General features: G+C 44.3%; 1 protein-coding gene across 1 annotated transcript in view; it reads right to left on the bottom strand.

Annotated features, from left to right (window-relative positions):
• Nucleotides 1-18053, bottom strand: part of TMEM132C (transmembrane protein 132C) — a 439369-nt gene that overhangs the window by 284449 nt on the left and 136867 nt on the right. The window contains exon 2 of the mRNA XM_015109695.3: nucleotides 9639-10527. Coding sequence (XP_014965181.3) covers nucleotides 9639-10527 — 889 coding nt within the window. The remainder of the gene's footprint in view (nucleotides 1-9638; nucleotides 10528-18053) is intronic.

The following is an 18053-nucleotide window of genomic DNA, read 5'->3' as shown; positions in this document are numbered from 1 at the left end:
GATCCGCCTGCCTCGGCCTCCCAACATGCTGGGATTACAGGTGTGAGTCACCGCGCCCGGCCCCAAAGCCCTTTTAAAGGAGCAGCCATGATTGGTGTTTGTCTATTAGAACAGGCATGTTCCATGAATCCCACCCCTAACCCTCCCATGGGAATCTGTGACTCTGCTTTTTGCCTTGAGCTGGTTAGAAACTTAGGTTTAGTCTGCAAGGGATTAACCTCCCAAGTCCCTTTTTTTTTTTTTTTTTGGAGACACAGTCTCACTCTGTTGTCACCCAGGCTGGAGTGCAGTGATGCAATCTCGGCTCACTGCAAGCTCTGCCCCCTGGGTTCATGCCATTCCCTACCTCAGCCTCCTGAGTAGCTGGGACTACAGGTCCTGCCACCACGCTGGGCTAATTTTTTGCATTTTTTTTTTTTTTTTTTTTTTAGTAGAGACGGGGTTTCACTGTGTTAGCCAGGATGGTCTCCATCTCCTGACCTCATGATCCACCTGCCTCAGCCTCCCAAAATGCTGGAATTAGAGGTGTGAGTCACTGCGCCCGGCCCCAGAGTCCTTTTAAAGGAGGTGAAACCCACTTTTATTTTTTTTATAAGAGACAGGGTCTTGCTATGTTGCCCAGGCTGGACTTGAACTCCCAGGTTCACACAATTCTCCCACCTTGGCCTCCGGAGTAGCTGGGACTATAGGCAAAAGCCAGTCTTTCAACTCTACCTGAATTTCCTTGACATACATTGAGACTCTAGAAATGAATCCACCTACAAACCTCATCCTGTTTGGAAAAATAATACTTCTCTCAGTATTCTTGCATAAATCTTAGCACATTTCTTCAAAGGCTTTCTTCCCTGCGTCAACCCTTCATCCTTTTTGTTTATTGGAACATGGTGAGGGCATACGCGGCGGTTAAGCACGCACAGCATGGTGTTGCCTTGGTTGGGGGAGATTCAGTGACTGATGTGACTGGGCTTCATCCACCAGTCAAAGCAGGACAGAACTAATGAACCAGAAGGTCCCATACACAGCTAGGAAAGAACATCACCTTCTGTGCCAAAGCTGAGAAGCGGCTCTTTGCTCTCTTACTTTCTGAGTGCACTCCTGCAAAGCAAGGGCTATTAAAGACTGCATGCTTGGCATCTAGTCTCTCTTTCGTTCCGTTTTTACTCATGAGAGAGGACTACCTCCTTATTTCACAGTGTTTTACTTCAAAAACGAACCTCTTAGGATTTATGTCCTGAAGGCTCCATTATCAGTCCTGACACACAAAACCTGCCCAGCAAAGGACAAAGAAGCCATGTAACTGCTGTTCTATTTTCAGTGATGTTTGAGGACCATCACAAGACCCACATCCCACAGACCACCCAGATATCTATATTCTCTGCAAGTCAATGGTGTAGGCTCGTGGTTGTCAACCAGGGTGATTTTGTCCCCCAAAGAAGAGTCAGCAATGTCTGGAGACATTTTGGTTGTCAGAACTGGGGCAGAAGTGGAGGGGTGCTACTGGATTTTCTCTATTGAGCAGAGTCCAGGGATGCTGCTCAATATTTTACAATGCACCAGACAGCCCAACACAAAAGAATTAGCTGGCCCCAAATGCTGATGACATTGAGGCTGAGAAGCCAGTCCCTATGCTAAGCATCTCTCTTCACTGCGTTGAGACATGGGGATGTGTCTATTTACTGCACAGAAATTCATGTTAGCAGCAGAGTATAATCTCCCAGTCAAGAGCGATGCTTTATGACTCTCTTAGCATCCCTAATGCAGGGTTTGGAATTGGTTACAAGTAGAGAACAAATCTCTTCCATGTCTATGAATCACATTGTTCAATTAAAAGAGCTTATTTTAAATTGGAGAGGATGAATGATCACTGCCTCTGCTCTTTAGGTATCTATTTCATTGCTTACTGACAAGGCCAAACATTTCACGTCCCCCTATCCCCAAGTTCCTTGCTTTAATAACCTGCAGGGTCAAGACTGACCTACCTACTTACAACCTGCAACTTGAGTCAAACTAACACTGATTTTTTTTTTTTTTTTTTTTTTTTTTGAGATGGAGTCTCGCCCTGTTGCCCAGGCTGGGGTGCAGTGGCACGATCTCAGCTCACTGCAAGCTCCGCCTCCCATGTTCACTCCATTCTCCTGCCTCAGCCTCCGGAGTAGCTGGGACTACAGGCACCCGCCACCATGCCCGGCTAATTTTTTTTGTATTTTTAGTAGAGACGTGGTTTCACCGTGTTAGCCAGGATGGTCTCGAACTCCTGACCTTGTGATCCACCCGCCTCAGCCTCCCAAAGTGCTGGGATTACAGGCGTGAGCCACTGCACCCAGCCCCTAACCCTGATTTTGACAGCAGAATGATTCCGTGAGCTCCGACTAAGCTAGGCTTTGGGGAGGCAGTCATGTGGAAGTCGTCCCATCCTCAACATCCCCAGGGGCTCAGGAGCACGGACGTATGCTGAGATAATTTTCAGAACTGATGACCTCCATTGTCAATATATTTGGAACATCCTTGGAAAAGTAAATAATGCCTACGCTTTCTCTAAGGAATCCTGATCTTTATTTCAAGAAGGCTCAGTTAATTATGAAAGAAAACATCCATGAAAAGGAATGTTTATGAAATAGGTTTGATATTAGGCATTTGGTTTTGCATTTATTCAATGAATGTTTGCTGGGGCTTTATTTTGTGCCAAGTCATACACCACGGGCTGGGGATATAGCAGTGAACAGAGAGATGGAAAAAGGGCTTACCCTCGTGAATCAACACACTCATATTTGTAAAACCTATCTGCATATGTGTTTTTCATTTATGTTGGTAATTATTTTTTATTTCTTAAAATAGGCTTCCAAAATAACACCATAGCTACAAGAAACAAAGGTTCCATCTTCCACATCTTGACTTTTGGGTCTCATGAACTAATTTGATTATAAAGCAAGGGTTGCCTTTGAATTCACTTTGTGAAGTTGCAGACAAAATTCAGTCTGCTTCTTTTTGCTCATGGAAGACTGTCCTTTGTGAAAATGATCTTGCCAAGAAGGTTCATGCCAAGTTTACGCGTATGTTATTAGTCCCATAAATATTTCCAAGAAGTCCAGGCCCCCTCAGTGAAGCCACTGTGCGAAGACCCATGGAAGACAGAAAGTCTCTGGGTTTCTCAGTGAGGAGAGATCATTCAAGGTCTCCCTGCATGTCCTCCATGAATTTCCCAATAGAAAAGAACAAGCAGGCCGGGCGCGGTGGCTCAAGCCTGTAATCCCAGCACTTTGGGAGGCCGAGATGGGCGGATCACGAGGTCAGGAGATCGAGACCATCCTGGGTAACACGGTGAAACCCCGTCTCTACTAAGAAATACAAAAAATAGCCGGGCGAGGTGGCAGCGCCTGTAGTCCCAGCTACTCGGGAGGCTGAGGCCGGAGAATGGCGTGAACCCGGGAGGCGGAGCTTGCAGTGAGCAGAGATCCGGCCACTGCACTCCAGCCTGGGCGACAGAGCGAGACTCCGTCTCAAAAAAAAAAAAAAAAAAAAGAAAAGAACAAGCCATGGACCTCGGTGATCCGACATTCTGTGTCCTGGGTGGTTTTCTCCTGTGATCTAACCAGCAGCCAAAGGTGGAGGCAGCTGGAGAGATCTGGATGATATACACACCACGTGTTCTTTATGCACTCATTGGCTGATGGGCATTTAGGTTGATTCCATATCTCTGCAATTAGTTATGTGTACACAGAGGCATATAGAGTGCTAGAATGGATGCTAGAGACTCAGAAGGGGAGAGGGTGAGAGGCTGTTCAGGGATGAAAAGTTACCTATTGGGTACAACGTATGCCAGCTGGGTGACAGGGGCACTAAAATCCCAGACTTCACCACTGTGTACTTCATCCCTATAGCCCCAAACCACTTACACCCCCTAAAGCTACTGCAATGAAAAAAATACAGTGTTGGTTCCCCAACTTCAGCAAGACTCATACCAACTTCACTATTATTCCCACATCTGTGTATATCCTCTTATATTATTTCCTTCTTGAATATTTTTTCCTTAAAACAATGATTTTAAGCATCAAAGTACATTTTAATTGCATTAAAATTATAATACATTATCTAGGAAGTGAAAACCTGCCTCTCCCACACGACTTCCATCACAGAATGGCAGCTCTGCCCTTCATCCCCAGCGTCCTGATGCTCTGTGCCTCCTTCACACAAGTGTGCCCACAAATCTCAGCAGTCCTAGCTTTAAAATTAATCCAGAATCTGGACACTCATTTATACCTCTGCTGCTGTTATCCTGATCCCAGCCTCTGCCTTCTCTCACCTAGATTACTGCAATACATAAAAATAAGTTACATCGTAACATTCCTTATTCCAAACCTTCCAGTAGTCCCCATCTCACCTGGAATAAAAGCGTTTACAACGGCTCACAAAGTCCAAGGTGATGTGAATCCCAGCTCCCCTCAGAGCTCACCTCCCCCGACCTCTCCTATCTTCCATTCTGTTTCAGCCACATTTGTCTCCTTACTGTTCCTGAAACAAACCAAGCAAGTGTCCCCAGGACTTTTGCACATGTTTCCCTGCCAAGACCACACTTGATTCAAATGCCACTTTTTCAACAAAGCCTGCCTTGACTGTCCCCTTAAATTGTATTCTCAGCACTTTCCATTCTTCCTCCCTTGTCCATTTTTTCCTAAGCCACTTATCACTATCTATTGTGTTTACTTGGTTATTATTATTATTTTATTATTATTATTACTGAGACAGAGTGCCACTCTTGTCACCCAGGCTGGAGTTCACCGGCATGATCTTGGCTCACTGCAACCTCTGCCTCCCGGGTTCAAGCCATTCTCCTGCCTCAGCCTCCCAAGTAGCTGGGATTACCGGTGCCCGCCATTCTGCCCAGCTAATTTTTTTGTATTTTTAGTAGAGACAGGGTTTCACCACATTGGCCAGGCTGGTCTTGAACTCCTGACCTCAGACAATCCACTCAGCTCGGCCTCCCAAAGTGCTGGGATTACAGGTGTGAGCTACCACACCCAACCCAATTTTGATTATTTTTATCTTCCCCCACTAGGAAATCAGCTTCACACAGGCAGGGGGGTCGCCGATTCCATTCAGGGCTGTAGAATAATGCCCGACAAATGGGCAGGGGTCAGTCCATATTAATTGAGTCAATACTTACCAGGTGAATGAAAAGAAATATCGTATCCACAGTGAAAATGGAAAACCACTGTTTTGTTTGTTTAGCATTTGGGCTATCAAAAGAAAATAATTATAAACAATGAAAGCAGAACAAAGTTTTAAAATTCCAGCTAGAAAAGGAGAAGGCTTGGAAACAGCGACCTGTCTTTCTTTTTGCCAAAAAAAAAAAAAAAAACAAGATAAGTAGGGGCTCTCAGGATGTTAGAGGTATGCTAGCAGAAAACAAAACTTTTCATTGTAACATTATAAGAACTGAATGACAACTGAACACAAAGCCTGTATACACTCTGCAATTCCATGGCGCTTAGCGTCTAGCATTGAACATCTCTTGTACACAGCTGTGAGCCAACATGCGGAAGTCCAGAGCCTTCCCACCCACCCTGGAGAGTGTGCCGTTCATAAAGCTCATTTTATGCAGGATGGAATTCCAGGGACTCTGTCTTCACCAGCTGGCTGGAGGCTAAGCTCTCTGAGGGCCTCTCGGATGTTATCTAGCTTAAGGCAGATGGTGCTCAAATACCTACGGGGTTCTTGGCAAATACTAGATTCAGACAGAAGGGCATGCAGTCTTGGAGACTGTACTAACTACACCCCTCGGTTGTGTCACTTCTTGGCACACACGCGCATTTTGATTATGCCTATCTTGCCTACTAGAACATAAGCTTCACTCGGACAGGAAGCTTTGCCTGTTTCATTCACTGCTGTAGAACAATGCCTGGCAAATGGGCATGGTTGGATACTTGCACATTGCATTGATGATACAGAAACACACAACGTATCTAGGGGCCTGCAAAGATGGGCATCTCTGCACAGGAAGGAAGTTCTCTGTATTCCCTAAAAAAAAAAAAAAAAACCCCAGAGAAGCAGACCGAGCTCATCTTTTCCTAATGGACACTGAGAGACTTGGGCAGGTGTTCAAGGAACTAATTCTTCCAACTGAACTTCCTTGCCTTTGAAAATGTCTTCGGTCACAGATAAGCTGGACAGAGATAAGGTGTCCTAAGACCTACATTCTGACCCAAACATCCTCTGTGGTTTAGTTACTAATGTTATGCCAATGACCGTTTCCTGGCCTCAACATTGTACTATGATTATATGAGGTGTTACTACCAGTGGAAGTTGGGGGAGGGGTCTACGGAAGATCACTGTATTATTTTTGGAACTTCTTACAAATCTGTAATTATTTAAAAACATAAAACCTTAATTTTTTTAAAGAAAAACCTTCAGCCATGTTGGGAAAACAGGAGAATTGGAGAGAGGGGGAGAGAAAGAGGGAGATTCAGGGAAGGAGAGAAACAGAGAGACTCCACACAGAGCAAAATTCCAGTTGACACACTGTTGCCTGCTGATCATTTTGGCAACTCAAATTAAGCCAAGACTCTGAAATGTGTATGCCGTCCATAACGTCCCTTTTTAATTACTGAAATTCCATCTTCAGAATAAGAACGAACCTCAAAGACGGGTCTTCAGATGGTTGGTTTGTTCCCTATTCTTTGAATTCCGACATGCCTGAGACACAAGGACTGGCATTTGCACATGTGTTTGGGGAAACTCTGCTGCTCAGACTTTCTCATGAGCAATTGCTTTTAGCTCTTAGGAAATTTGCTTCGAATTTAAAACCTGAGGTAAGGAAATATAACACGTCCCATATCTTGGTGAACAGGGAGTGAGGCGGATCTTCTCTCCCCAGGACTTTGATCTGTGACGGGAAAGATCAGAAGGGAGGGAATAGAGCTGCTGCCCTTGACGGCACTAAGCAGTGCCCTTTCATGTGACTAAGTCTTACCCCCAGAACCACGCCATTAGTAACCTCTGTGCTACAAACGCTCCTGTCACTATACAAAGACACTGCCCTTTAAACAACATCATAGGACAATGGGAATAATAGAATTTTCAGAATAAATTTAGTAGTTGTTTCACACAACACACAATGTCCACTTACTGCGAAGACAGAATTCAATGCTTATTGAAGGTTTGATGGGTGTTTAAAAACAGCCCTGTTAGTAATACTCAATGTTGACAGAGAAGTTTCAGTGCACCAGACACTGTTATGAGCACCTTGCAAATAAATATTAGTCCACTGAATCCTCACAACCCATGGAAGCAGGTACTATAATTACATCTGCTTTAGAGAGGAGGAAACTGAGGCACGCAGAGGTTAGTTAACTTGCCTATCATCACAAGTAAAAGGCTGTAAGTAAAAGAGATGGGATCAGAATTGAGGTCAGCTGGTTGGAAGACCTTTGTTCACCACCACCATGACTCTCTTTGTGATGAAAAATTCAGAAAACAGATCCTCCTCTCTGAAGAGCCCTATCTAAGAATCCCTTCCAGGTGCAGCTGGAAGGTTGTGCACCTCAGACCTAGGGACCCAGGTGGCTCGGCTTGAGCTCACCCTGGTAGACACCAGACCCTGCATTTCCCGAAGAGGAACATGAACGAAGTGCAAGGGGGAAGATGATGACTCTAAAATTTTACAACGACTTAGCATGACATCAGTTCCCCGTCTTTCTTCTCCAGCTTCCGAAGCCAGACATAGTTGCATTTATTTCGTGATTGATCTGAAACTTAGGGGGCAAAGGGACTTACCAAAAATTAAACTCAGATCTCCCAGATCAGTACCTTTTTTTTTTTTTTTTTTTCTTTGAGATGGAGTCCCGCTCTGCTGCCCAGGCTAAAGTGCAGTGGTGTGATCTTGGCTCACTGCAACCTTCACCTCCCAGGTTCAAGTGATTCTCCTGTCTCAGCCTCCTGAGTAGCTGGGATTACAGGCACATGCCACCATACCCAGCTAATTTTTTTGTATTTTAGTAGAGACGGGGTTTCACCATGCTGTCCAGGCTGGTCTCAAACTCCTGAGCTCAGGCAATCCACCCGCCTCAGCCTCCCAAAGTGCTAGGAATACAGGTGTGAGCCACTATGCCCAGCTGATCAGTATCTTTTTGAATCCAAGCCAGGGGGAAACAAACACAATATGCAGATCCTTTTATCTGAATATTGGCTTCCTGGCCCCTCAGTGACAAGGTCATGATACTTTCAATAAGCTCCGGATACACTGACAGCGAGACCTGTTCCTTCCCAGCCCGTCCCTCACTGACCACCAAGGTTCACAATGCCATTGCCATGCGAATCCTTTGTACAATAAATCTCATAAAAAGATGTAGGATTTCATGACGTTGCTGAAAGGGATGTCGTAACAGTCCTCCAAGCATATCCAAAAAACACTGGCAAATGAAGATCTGCAAAATTGGTTCATTTAAAAATTGAAAGGCAAAACTACAAAGACGATGACAAGATGTATACTTCAGAAGACAGTTATTTAAATCTGAAGGACTAGGATGAGAAACTAATGGAAACCTCTGAACCTTTTTATAAATGAAAAAACAAAAACAAGCAAAACAAAAAAACTTCAAAAATAAGCATCCTTATAGTCATATTACAAAAGTTAAACAGAAATGAAACATGGTGTGATAGGCTATCATTCTAGCTTGCAAATCAAATATTTTTCCAAGCCACTCATTCAAAATGTGATTAAGGCTTTACTCTGACGAGAATTCTAACAAAACATAGCTGCCATTACAACCTAACTCCCTAACCATAACAGGAAAAAAAACTTATTTTTATCCAATTTATTTTTTAAACAAATTTCAAACAAATACTTTTTTCATTATTATGACAGTTTAGTCCACATTTTAAGAGGATTTGCTTTAAATGAATTTTACCCCAGTATTAATTATCCTCAGAAAACATGTGCTCCTGTACCAAATTTTAGAATCATTATACAGAGTGACAGAGCAGCCCTGTTAGAGCTTGGATGCTGCTCTCTGTTGAATCTGCAATGGTGACAGTAGGTGGATTATCCCGCAGCTTTGTTTATTTGTTTTACAAGATGGAATACCTTTGCTGAAGAGTTTTATGTCCGGCATGTTTGCTTAATTGTTGCTTAATTCATGCGCTAAGGCCTCCCAGACACTAACTGGCAACATTTAACATCACCTAATTTAAAAAAAAAAAAGGTACTATGCTTGGCTCTTTCCACGTATATACCCAAAGTGAGATCTCATCACTCCTCTGCCTTTTCTTGGGCTTCTTGAACATGGACTTTCAATCATGCAACTCCAGTGATATCACAACAAAGGATCCACAGCAGAAAAAGAATCACGTCCCTCTCCACGTGTGAGGATAACTGAAGGTCTAGAGAGGCGGATGACTCTGTCTAGATCCTTTTGAATATAACTTCCGCCCACCCTCTGCCTCTTCTTCCCTCCATAACCCACGGTGGAAGGAGAGCTGTTGACAGTATGTGGGCAGGTGCATGATTAGCCTTCCCCTGTTAATGCTGAACAGTGCCTGAAGATAGTGAAAATCGACGCTTCCTGAATATCTATCTGCCACGCATGGAACCCAGTCTCACACCAGCCATGCCAAAGATGAGCAGGGACAAGCATGGCACCTACCTCAAGATGAAGAAGTCCACGGAGGAATTGCTGGAGATGGTGACATAGGCCGTGACCACGTCTCCCTGCTTGACTGGCCTGGAAGGCAGCCAGATGACCACGTTACCATCCAAACGCAGCTCGCTGAGCTGGGCGCTGTCCTGGGCCCGGTAGAGGCCGACCGTGCCGATCCTCTGCAGGTGGGACGTGGTTTCCTCCAGCCCATCCTTTCCTGGACGGATGGCGTTGCCCTTCCTGAAGTCACCCCCGGCACAGTCCCCTCGCTCGCTTCCTGGGTGCACGGTGTAGTAGAGCTCCACGGGGGTCCCCTCCGGCTGGTCCACGAACTTCTTCCTCCCGGCACCCAGCGTCGGGGCACTGAACCAGCTGGACAGGAGCTCCAGCTCGGCCACACACAGCCCCAGGTCCCCCTTCAGCCGGCAGCTGCCCCGCACCTCTCTGGTCTCTCGGAAAGCAAAGAGCCTCAGGCACGGCAGCTTCTCCCCGGCGCTGCGGTCGTCCCAGTCTCTGCCCACGATGTGGAACAGAACCTGCACTTTGGGCCGGCTCAGGTAGACTCTGTCCCGCAGGATGTGGGCTTTCAGTTTCCAGTCAAAACTAAACTTACTGGTTGGACCTAAAAAGTTTGAAGTCAACATCAAGTCCAGAGGCACAACCTTTTCCACAGAAAAGGGTCCGTAGCTGGCATTGAGCACTGGGGGCTGCCTGGTTTTGTAGGTAAAGAAGGACTCCACCCTCGACTGCAGGCTGGAGTTGCGCAGCAGGTCCTGGCCGGCTTCCTTGAGGAAGAAGGAGGTCTCTGCTCGGAGGATGTGGTAGCTCACAGGTAGGTAAGGTGGCAGTGAGGAGAAGCGCTGTATGTTGTCTGTGACCCCGTGACCCTCTATCACTAGAAAGGGAAACAGAAAAGAAAAGAAAAAATCAAAGACACGATTATTAATGGGCTGCTCATTAGCTGTTAGGTCTGTAGGCCATTTAGAAATGAAGGATAGAAATTCTGAAGTCCACTGGGCTAGAATTTTTATATTCTTTCTGGAATAAGTCATTAAAACGATTCTACATGGTCGGTGAATTATGCATAGACTTATATTAGGTTGAAACATGTGAAAATGAGAATTCTGTAGAGTAAGATTCGTTGAATGGTGGCAATTTCATAGAGTTCAACTTAACAGAATGATGGTAAATTACCTATAGGAGTAAAGTGGGTATTTTATGAATAATTGGCATGAGTTTAAAATGTACTTAATGGCACTGGTACATAAATAGCAAAACAGGCCAATGTATAAAGTCCATAAATAAACCTAAGAACATATGGAAGTTTAGTCAGTGATAAAGGTAGCATCTCAAATCCGGAGGTAAACATAGCCTTTTTTTTCTTCTTTATAATTTTTTTTTTTTAAATAGAGATGGGGTCTCACTATTTTGCCCAGTCTGGTCTTGAACTCCTGGGCTCAAGCAATCTTCCAACCTCGGCCTCCTAAAGTGCTGGGATTACAGGCATGAGCCACCGCCTCTGCTGCAAACGTTGACTTTTAAATCATTGGTGCTAGGACAACTGTACAACCATTAAGAAAAAAGTAGATCCACACCCCACACCATACATAAGACTGAACTTCAAATGGATCAGCAATATAAATCAAAGAAGTTATATCTTTCAAGCACTAAAGAAAACATGGATGAATTCCTCTATAACCTGGCTGTAGGAAGAGCTTCACAATTATGACTCAAAATCTAAATGCAATTTAAAAAATTTGCCTATATAATTTAAAAAATTGCTGGGAAATGACAAGCTGGGAGAAAATATTTGCAACACATGTATCACATTAAAAGGGCTAATGGCCCTAATATACAGATCTTGAAATTTGAGGAAAAAGATTTTTAAAAATTGAGAGAGAAGTGAGTAAAGGATATGAACAGATAGTCACAAAAATATATTAAAATTGTTTATATAGAGATATATATATTCAAAACTAATGAGCATCACTCACAATTAGAGAAATACAAATGAAAACTACAAATACCACCTCTTACCTATAAGACTGACAAAAATGACCAAGTATAACACACACTGTTGGGAAGTCGACAGGCAATAGGCAGTCTTAGTGTATTGCTGCTGAGAATGAAAAGTGGTACGACCTTTCTGGAAGGGAACTTGGCATTACATTTGCATTTTTCTTTGACTCTTTCATCTTACTTCTAGGAATCTACTCTGAAGATACACCTCTGGCAATTAGAAAACACATACACACAAGATCATTTATGGCAACACTTTTTTTTTTTTTTGAGATGGAGTCTCCCTCTGTCACCCAGGCTGGAGTGCAGTGGTGCGATCTCAGCTCACTGCAAGCTCCACCTCCCGGGTTCACGCCATTCTCCTGCCTCAGCCTCCCAAGTAGCTGGGACTACAGGTGCCCACTACCATGCCTGGCTAATTTTTTTGTATTTTTAGTAGAGACGTGGTTTCTCTGTGTTAGCCAGGAGGGTCTCGATCTCCTGACCTCGTGATCTGCCTGCCTGGGCCTCACAAAGTGCTAGGATTACAGGCGTGGTGGCTCACGCCTCAGAATTGGTTTTAAATGCAAAATATTTTGACACAACCTTCATACCTCTATGTAGAAAAATGGTTGAATAAACTACAGTAAATCCACACAGCAGAGTATCACGAGCTGCAATAAAAAAAGGAATAAGATCTGTATGAAGCAATATGGAGTGCTTTCAAAAATATATTGATAAGTTAAAGAGCATGGTGCAGAAGGCTATCTGACTACACTAATTTCTGTGGAAGATAGAAGGGGAGTGTATTAGTCTGTTTTCACACTGCTAATAAAGACATACCCCAGACTGGGAAATTTGAAAAAGAAAGAGGTTTAATGGACTCACAGTACATGGCTGGGAGGCCTCACAATCATGGAGGAAAGCAAAGGAAGAGCAAAGGCATGTCTTACATGGTGGCAGGCAAGAGAGCTTGTGCAGGGGAACTGCCATTTACAAAACCATCAGATCTTCTGAGACTTACTCACTACCCCAAGAACAATATAAGGGAAACTACCCCCATGATTCAATTATCTCCACCTGGTCCTGCCCTTGAACCATGGGGATTATTACAATTCAAGGTGAGATTTGGGTGGGGACGGAGCCAAACCATACCAGGGAGATAAGAAAATGTCTATGTATTTGCTCATTCATGTAACACACATGAACACACAAGACAAGAAATCAGAGTCTGTAAGGTTGGTTATCAACAGGTGTTGGGTGGGAACCAGGCAGAAATAAAGGGGGTTGAGGATGGGGAGGAAAGATGGAGGGTGTATCTTTTTTGTATAGTTCTGACCTTTGGAATCATGTTAATGTTTGACATATGATAATAATATCAACACGGGTAAGTAAAAACCCTGAATTGGTCACAAGTGGAAAGAAATGAACTTAATTATATTTCAAATGAATATCAAAACCACACTGAAGGAGGGTAAGGGAGAACTAATCCAAGTAATTTTGGACACATATTTGGTCTTTTTTTAATTCCTCATATCTCCCTTAGAGATTTTGCCGTTTATGTTTATTCATTTGTTGGAAAAAATAGTAACAAGAGAAGCCATTTTTCTCATGTTACTCAGAAATAATGAGTTAATGCCCACCATATTATTATTCCTAAATTCATTAGATTCTTTGATAATCTTGACCCATCTGGGTGGAGAGTGACTTTTAGTCATTGATCACCAAAGACACTATCTTGTCATCATCGCCGCCTTTCTCAGCTGGGGAGAAAGTGTTTGTTATTAACTTTTCCAGGTGAAACGAGTTAGCAGAATGAATAAGCGTGTCACCCTCTCCCCACTGGGTGGGAGCCCAGTTCCAAGGCTCAGATCCCTCTGGCCCCCTCCTGAGATTCAGCACACCAAGTGGCGATACCAATGGGGGTGTAAACCCCTTGGCTCTGGGTTCTGCATCTGTTCAGACCTGACATCGCAGACTGCTCACCCTGGGGCTCCACCCAGCCTGCAGATGAGTTTTGCTTGGCCCACTGTTTTTTTTTTTTTAAATCTTTATAAAGTGAAACTCAATTTTTAAAAACTGGGGAGTCTCTGGGTTTCCAGCTTGTCTTTGAACATGGGAGGAACTTGCAACATTTGGGCTTTCTCCCCACACGGCGACGACGGGAGGAGGTGACTTACAGCCCCAGTGTTGCTGTCATCCTACATTCAGCCCACTGTGCACCATGGAGCTGCCTGCTTGTCCCTCAGGTGCTTTTGAGTTTGAGATTCCTGATTTACAAGATTTAGCTGGCTAAGTCGCTGAATACTGGGGGCTCACAGGCTCAACCTCAAGGTAGGAAAGCACAGCATGTCACCCCTCGCTTCCAGGGTGTTTTGTAACCATCCCTGACATCAACAGAAGGACCACCAGCAGCCTCCTTGCTGTTTGAATATTTTCTTTGCTAAGATCCCCCATGGGCTTATGCTACATGAGGGCATGGCTAAGAACTTGCTACACACTCATGACCCAGAAACTTCAATTGCCCCAAGTCTAACTTTGAAAACCCAAGAAAGCCCATCTCCTTGTTTCTGTCTTTTAAAACCCCCAGAAAACCCAAACAAGACTGCATTCGTATATTGAGAGAGGAGATGGGAGTTGCTCTCTCCTTCTTTCCAGCCTTCCCTCCTGTCCCTTCCTCTCAGTGCAGCCTGCGCAACACGCCAGCATATGGGGCAGCCTGGCTCTGCTGTCCTCTGGAAGGACCCTAATCCTTTTCCCGGCAGGGACACTGGCGAGCAGATCAAAGCTGCCTTTGGTGCTGCAGCCAAATGGACTTGGATTGTCAAGATGGCTTTTCAAAGAAATAACATTCTCTCCAGTTCTCAGCCCAGAGGCCTTGTTCTGGGGTCACCAGCAACAAGGGCACATTTGCCTCCCTCTCTTTAGGGATGGCTCGGCACTTCCATTTTAACTCCCTAATTTCAGAATCAGCTTAAAACATGCGCAAAAGGCCCTGCCGAGGTACGACATTCCAGAAAGTCTGGCTCTCTGTCCTTAAACACGGACTATTTAGGCAACTTGTCATGGTTTGTAAAAACCAACAGACGAATTGCCACATCTGATGCTTTTATTTTGAGGTATTTATCCCAATCCAAAAAAATCCTCTTAAATCTTGAAGTGTAGGGACTTAGAGACTCATCTGTTTGGAGAAGGTTATGAGCCAAGGGCTCTGTGAAGGGGCGGGGCACAGGACTCCAGGCCCATCTGCAGCGGGGGCATTCGCCAACAGAAAGCATTTGTCAACAAGCTGTTTTGTCATTCTTCATTCTTCCTACACATAAAGATTCCTTTTCTCTCCTTCTCTTAATGGGAAAAAAGTCTAAAGGAAACCCGTTTGCTTTTAAGCTGAGTTTATTTTCTATAAAATACAGATGGAGTAGGCTTGTGGTCTTGCCTCCTGTCTTAGGGTTCTTCCATTCTTTGAACAGGTCCCTGTTTATCCTTCAGATGAGGAAAAATGAGAAGGGATGAAGTGAAGTGAAGCCTAGCTCATCCCTTCCTGTTGAGCCTCATTCTGAATTCTTCCAGCTCACGGGGGATTTGACTTGAGTCAAGAAGTGACAGACACCATAAAGAAAGGAGCAAGGCCTTGTACAGTGGCTAAGGGAGCTTCAATTTCCATAAAGAGGAGAGAGAGACAGAGACAGAGACAGAGAGAGAGAGATTGAGACTGGTTGATCTAGGTATTAGCATAATCATAATAACAATGGAAGAGTAATTATAAAATGGCACCCCATCTCCTGTATCTACATACTTATCTACAACCTTTGCATGAGACTCTGCAGTTCTCCCATCAAGAGGTGGAGTCAATTTCCCCACTCTTTGAATCTGGGCTGCCTTGTGATTTGCTTTGGCCAAGAGAATATGGAAGAAATGACAGTATGCCTCTTCTGGGCCCAGGTCTCAAGGGGCCTTGCACATTTCCACTCTGCCTCTTTTGGATGCCTGATAGTAGGAAGAAGAACAAGCCTGGGCCAGCCTGGAGAAAAGACCACAGGGAGAGGAGCGGTGTGATCCCAGCTGAGGCCATCCTACATCAGGCAGCCCATGCCCAGCCCCAAACAAGTGAGCAAGTTCAGCCAAGATCAGAAGCCCTGAGACTCAGGAGGCCTTGTACATGATTAAGTCTCCACATTTCAGGGTGTTTCATCATGAGACAATCCCTGATGGAGCAACCAGCAGTCATCAAGAATTGACCCTATGTATGAGTCCACTTTCATACTGCTATGAAGAAATACCCAAGACTGGGTAATTTATAAAAGAAAAAGAGGTTTAATGGACTCACAGTTCCACAAGACTGGGGAGGCCTCACAATCATGGTGGAAGGTGAAGGAGAAGCAAAGGCACATCTTACATGGTGGCAGGCAAGATAGTGTGTGCAGGGGAACTGCCCTTATAAAACCATTAGATCCCGTGAGACTTATTCACTATCATGAGAACAGCATAAAAACCCACCCTGATGATTCAACTACCTCCCACCAGGTTCCTCCCATGACACGGGGGGATTACGGGAGATATAATTCGAGATGAGATTTGGGTGGGGACAAGGTCAAACCATATCACCATGGTCTAGGTATGTTTTTAAATGCTTTACATGTGGAATCTCAATTAGTTCTTCACAACCATCTCATGGGGTAAGTATCATGATGACCACTTCTTATACAAGAAGAAATTGAGGAATAGGGAAGGTAAATAATGTTGCCCCAGATCTCCTGGTTGTAAGTGATGTAGCTTAAACTCATGACTGGCTGTCTGGTTCCAGAGGTTCTGGTCCACTTGGCAACAGGGCTCACCTTGCTCTACTCCCTGCCTCCCATGTGCATGAGGATTCATTGAGATGATGCCTACAAAGTGTTTAGCAAGTCTCTGACTCATAATAAGGGTGCAAGCAGTGTTATAGCTTAATTATTTCTTAATACGTCCTTGTTCCAGTTTTAAATTTATTATCGAAGTTTAAATACATCTTGCTCCTTCATATCTCCAGGGTCTCACACATGGCCACTCCTTCTGCCTAATTAATTTCCATTCAGTTTCCAGATCCACCTCACCTCTTCTATGAATAGGAAGCCTCCCTGACTTCCACACGAGGTCCAGTGTCCCTCCCAAAATACCATGCACCTCTCTTTTATATCTTTTCACACAGCTGTAATTTTATATTTGCTTGTGTGCATGTTTGGTTAATGACCATCTTCCCTAACAGACTGGAAGCTCCATGGGAAAAAAGGATAGTGTGTTTATCCAGCAGCGTGCCCTCCTGTCTTGAATATCATGTGACTCAGTGACAACTCATGCAACACTTGAGAAATGCATGAAGTTTGACCAACAGCCCAAACATGAAGCAAGCCAGATGGGGGAAGAAGCCACTTCACAAAACACAGCAGTAAGGTGTACAATGAGGGAAAATGTAGACACCATTTGTTGGAAGGCAGAACTTCTCACGTGTGGTAGGAAGAATTGCAGCCAATATCCATGGACATTCTGGCATCCGGTACCGGGAGATGGCGACTCTCTGCAGCCATTCAGTGTCAGTGCATCAGAGGTGCTGAGGAAACTTTCCCTTCAGGTAAGTACTTTCTTTGCCTCACATTTGCCTACTTTTAGGGCATATGGTCACCCAGAAGTAAACTAACAATTGTTGCAGCAGACAAGAACAATTATTCCTTTCCCCAGTAAAATAATGCACTAGCACCTGTCCATCGGGCTGCTGATAATTTACCAAGAACTTCTTGAGTACATACACGCCCAAGCTGCCTGGTGCAGCTCTCTGTACACAGAGCTTTCAACTGAGGGTGGTGTTTCCTAAGCCTCACACCTCCCTCACTCTCATGACATGACCAGATAATGTATGCACTGTTAATCACTCCAGGAGCTTACTGATAATTGATAACTTTATAAATTAGAATTGAAAATAATGTACTAATATCAATGAATAATTTTGTTTAAATAATCTTACTGTAAATAAAAAACCAAGATCATATCCCCTAATTGCTGCCTGTCTACAGCTCTGAGCCATAGTTTGCCATTTCTTTGTTAAGCAGGGAGAGTATCAAGTGTTGGGTGCCAAAGAGGCAGTGGCTACAAAATGAGATTTTCTCTTAGATAGACTCAGAATAATTCAAACAATTAAGCAGGAAATTCCCACTTTCTCATGTGGTTGAACAGGTGATTTCGCACCATGTCCAGGTATCTCCAACAGCCAACCACAGAGATGCTCATGTGAAGGGCTCCCCGACAAAGCTGTGCAAGGTCCATCTGCACCGTCACAGGCTGCAGCACTGTGTATGCCCCCTAAACTCACCTCTTATCTTGGGAAGCCCAGAGGTAGCAGATTAAGGAATCAGAGGTGGTTGCCAGCCTTTGCTGTGTGTTTTCTCCTGGAAA

This window comes from Macaca mulatta, chromosome 11 (assembly GCF_049350105.2).
Source record: "Macaca mulatta isolate MMU2019108-1 chromosome 11, T2T-MMU8v2.0, whole genome shotgun sequence".
Taxonomy (NCBI): Eukaryota; Metazoa; Chordata; class Mammalia; order Primates; family Cercopithecidae; genus Macaca; species Macaca mulatta.
The sequence above is the reverse complement of the archived record's forward strand: the minus strand, read 5'-3'. Positions and strand labels throughout refer to the sequence as shown.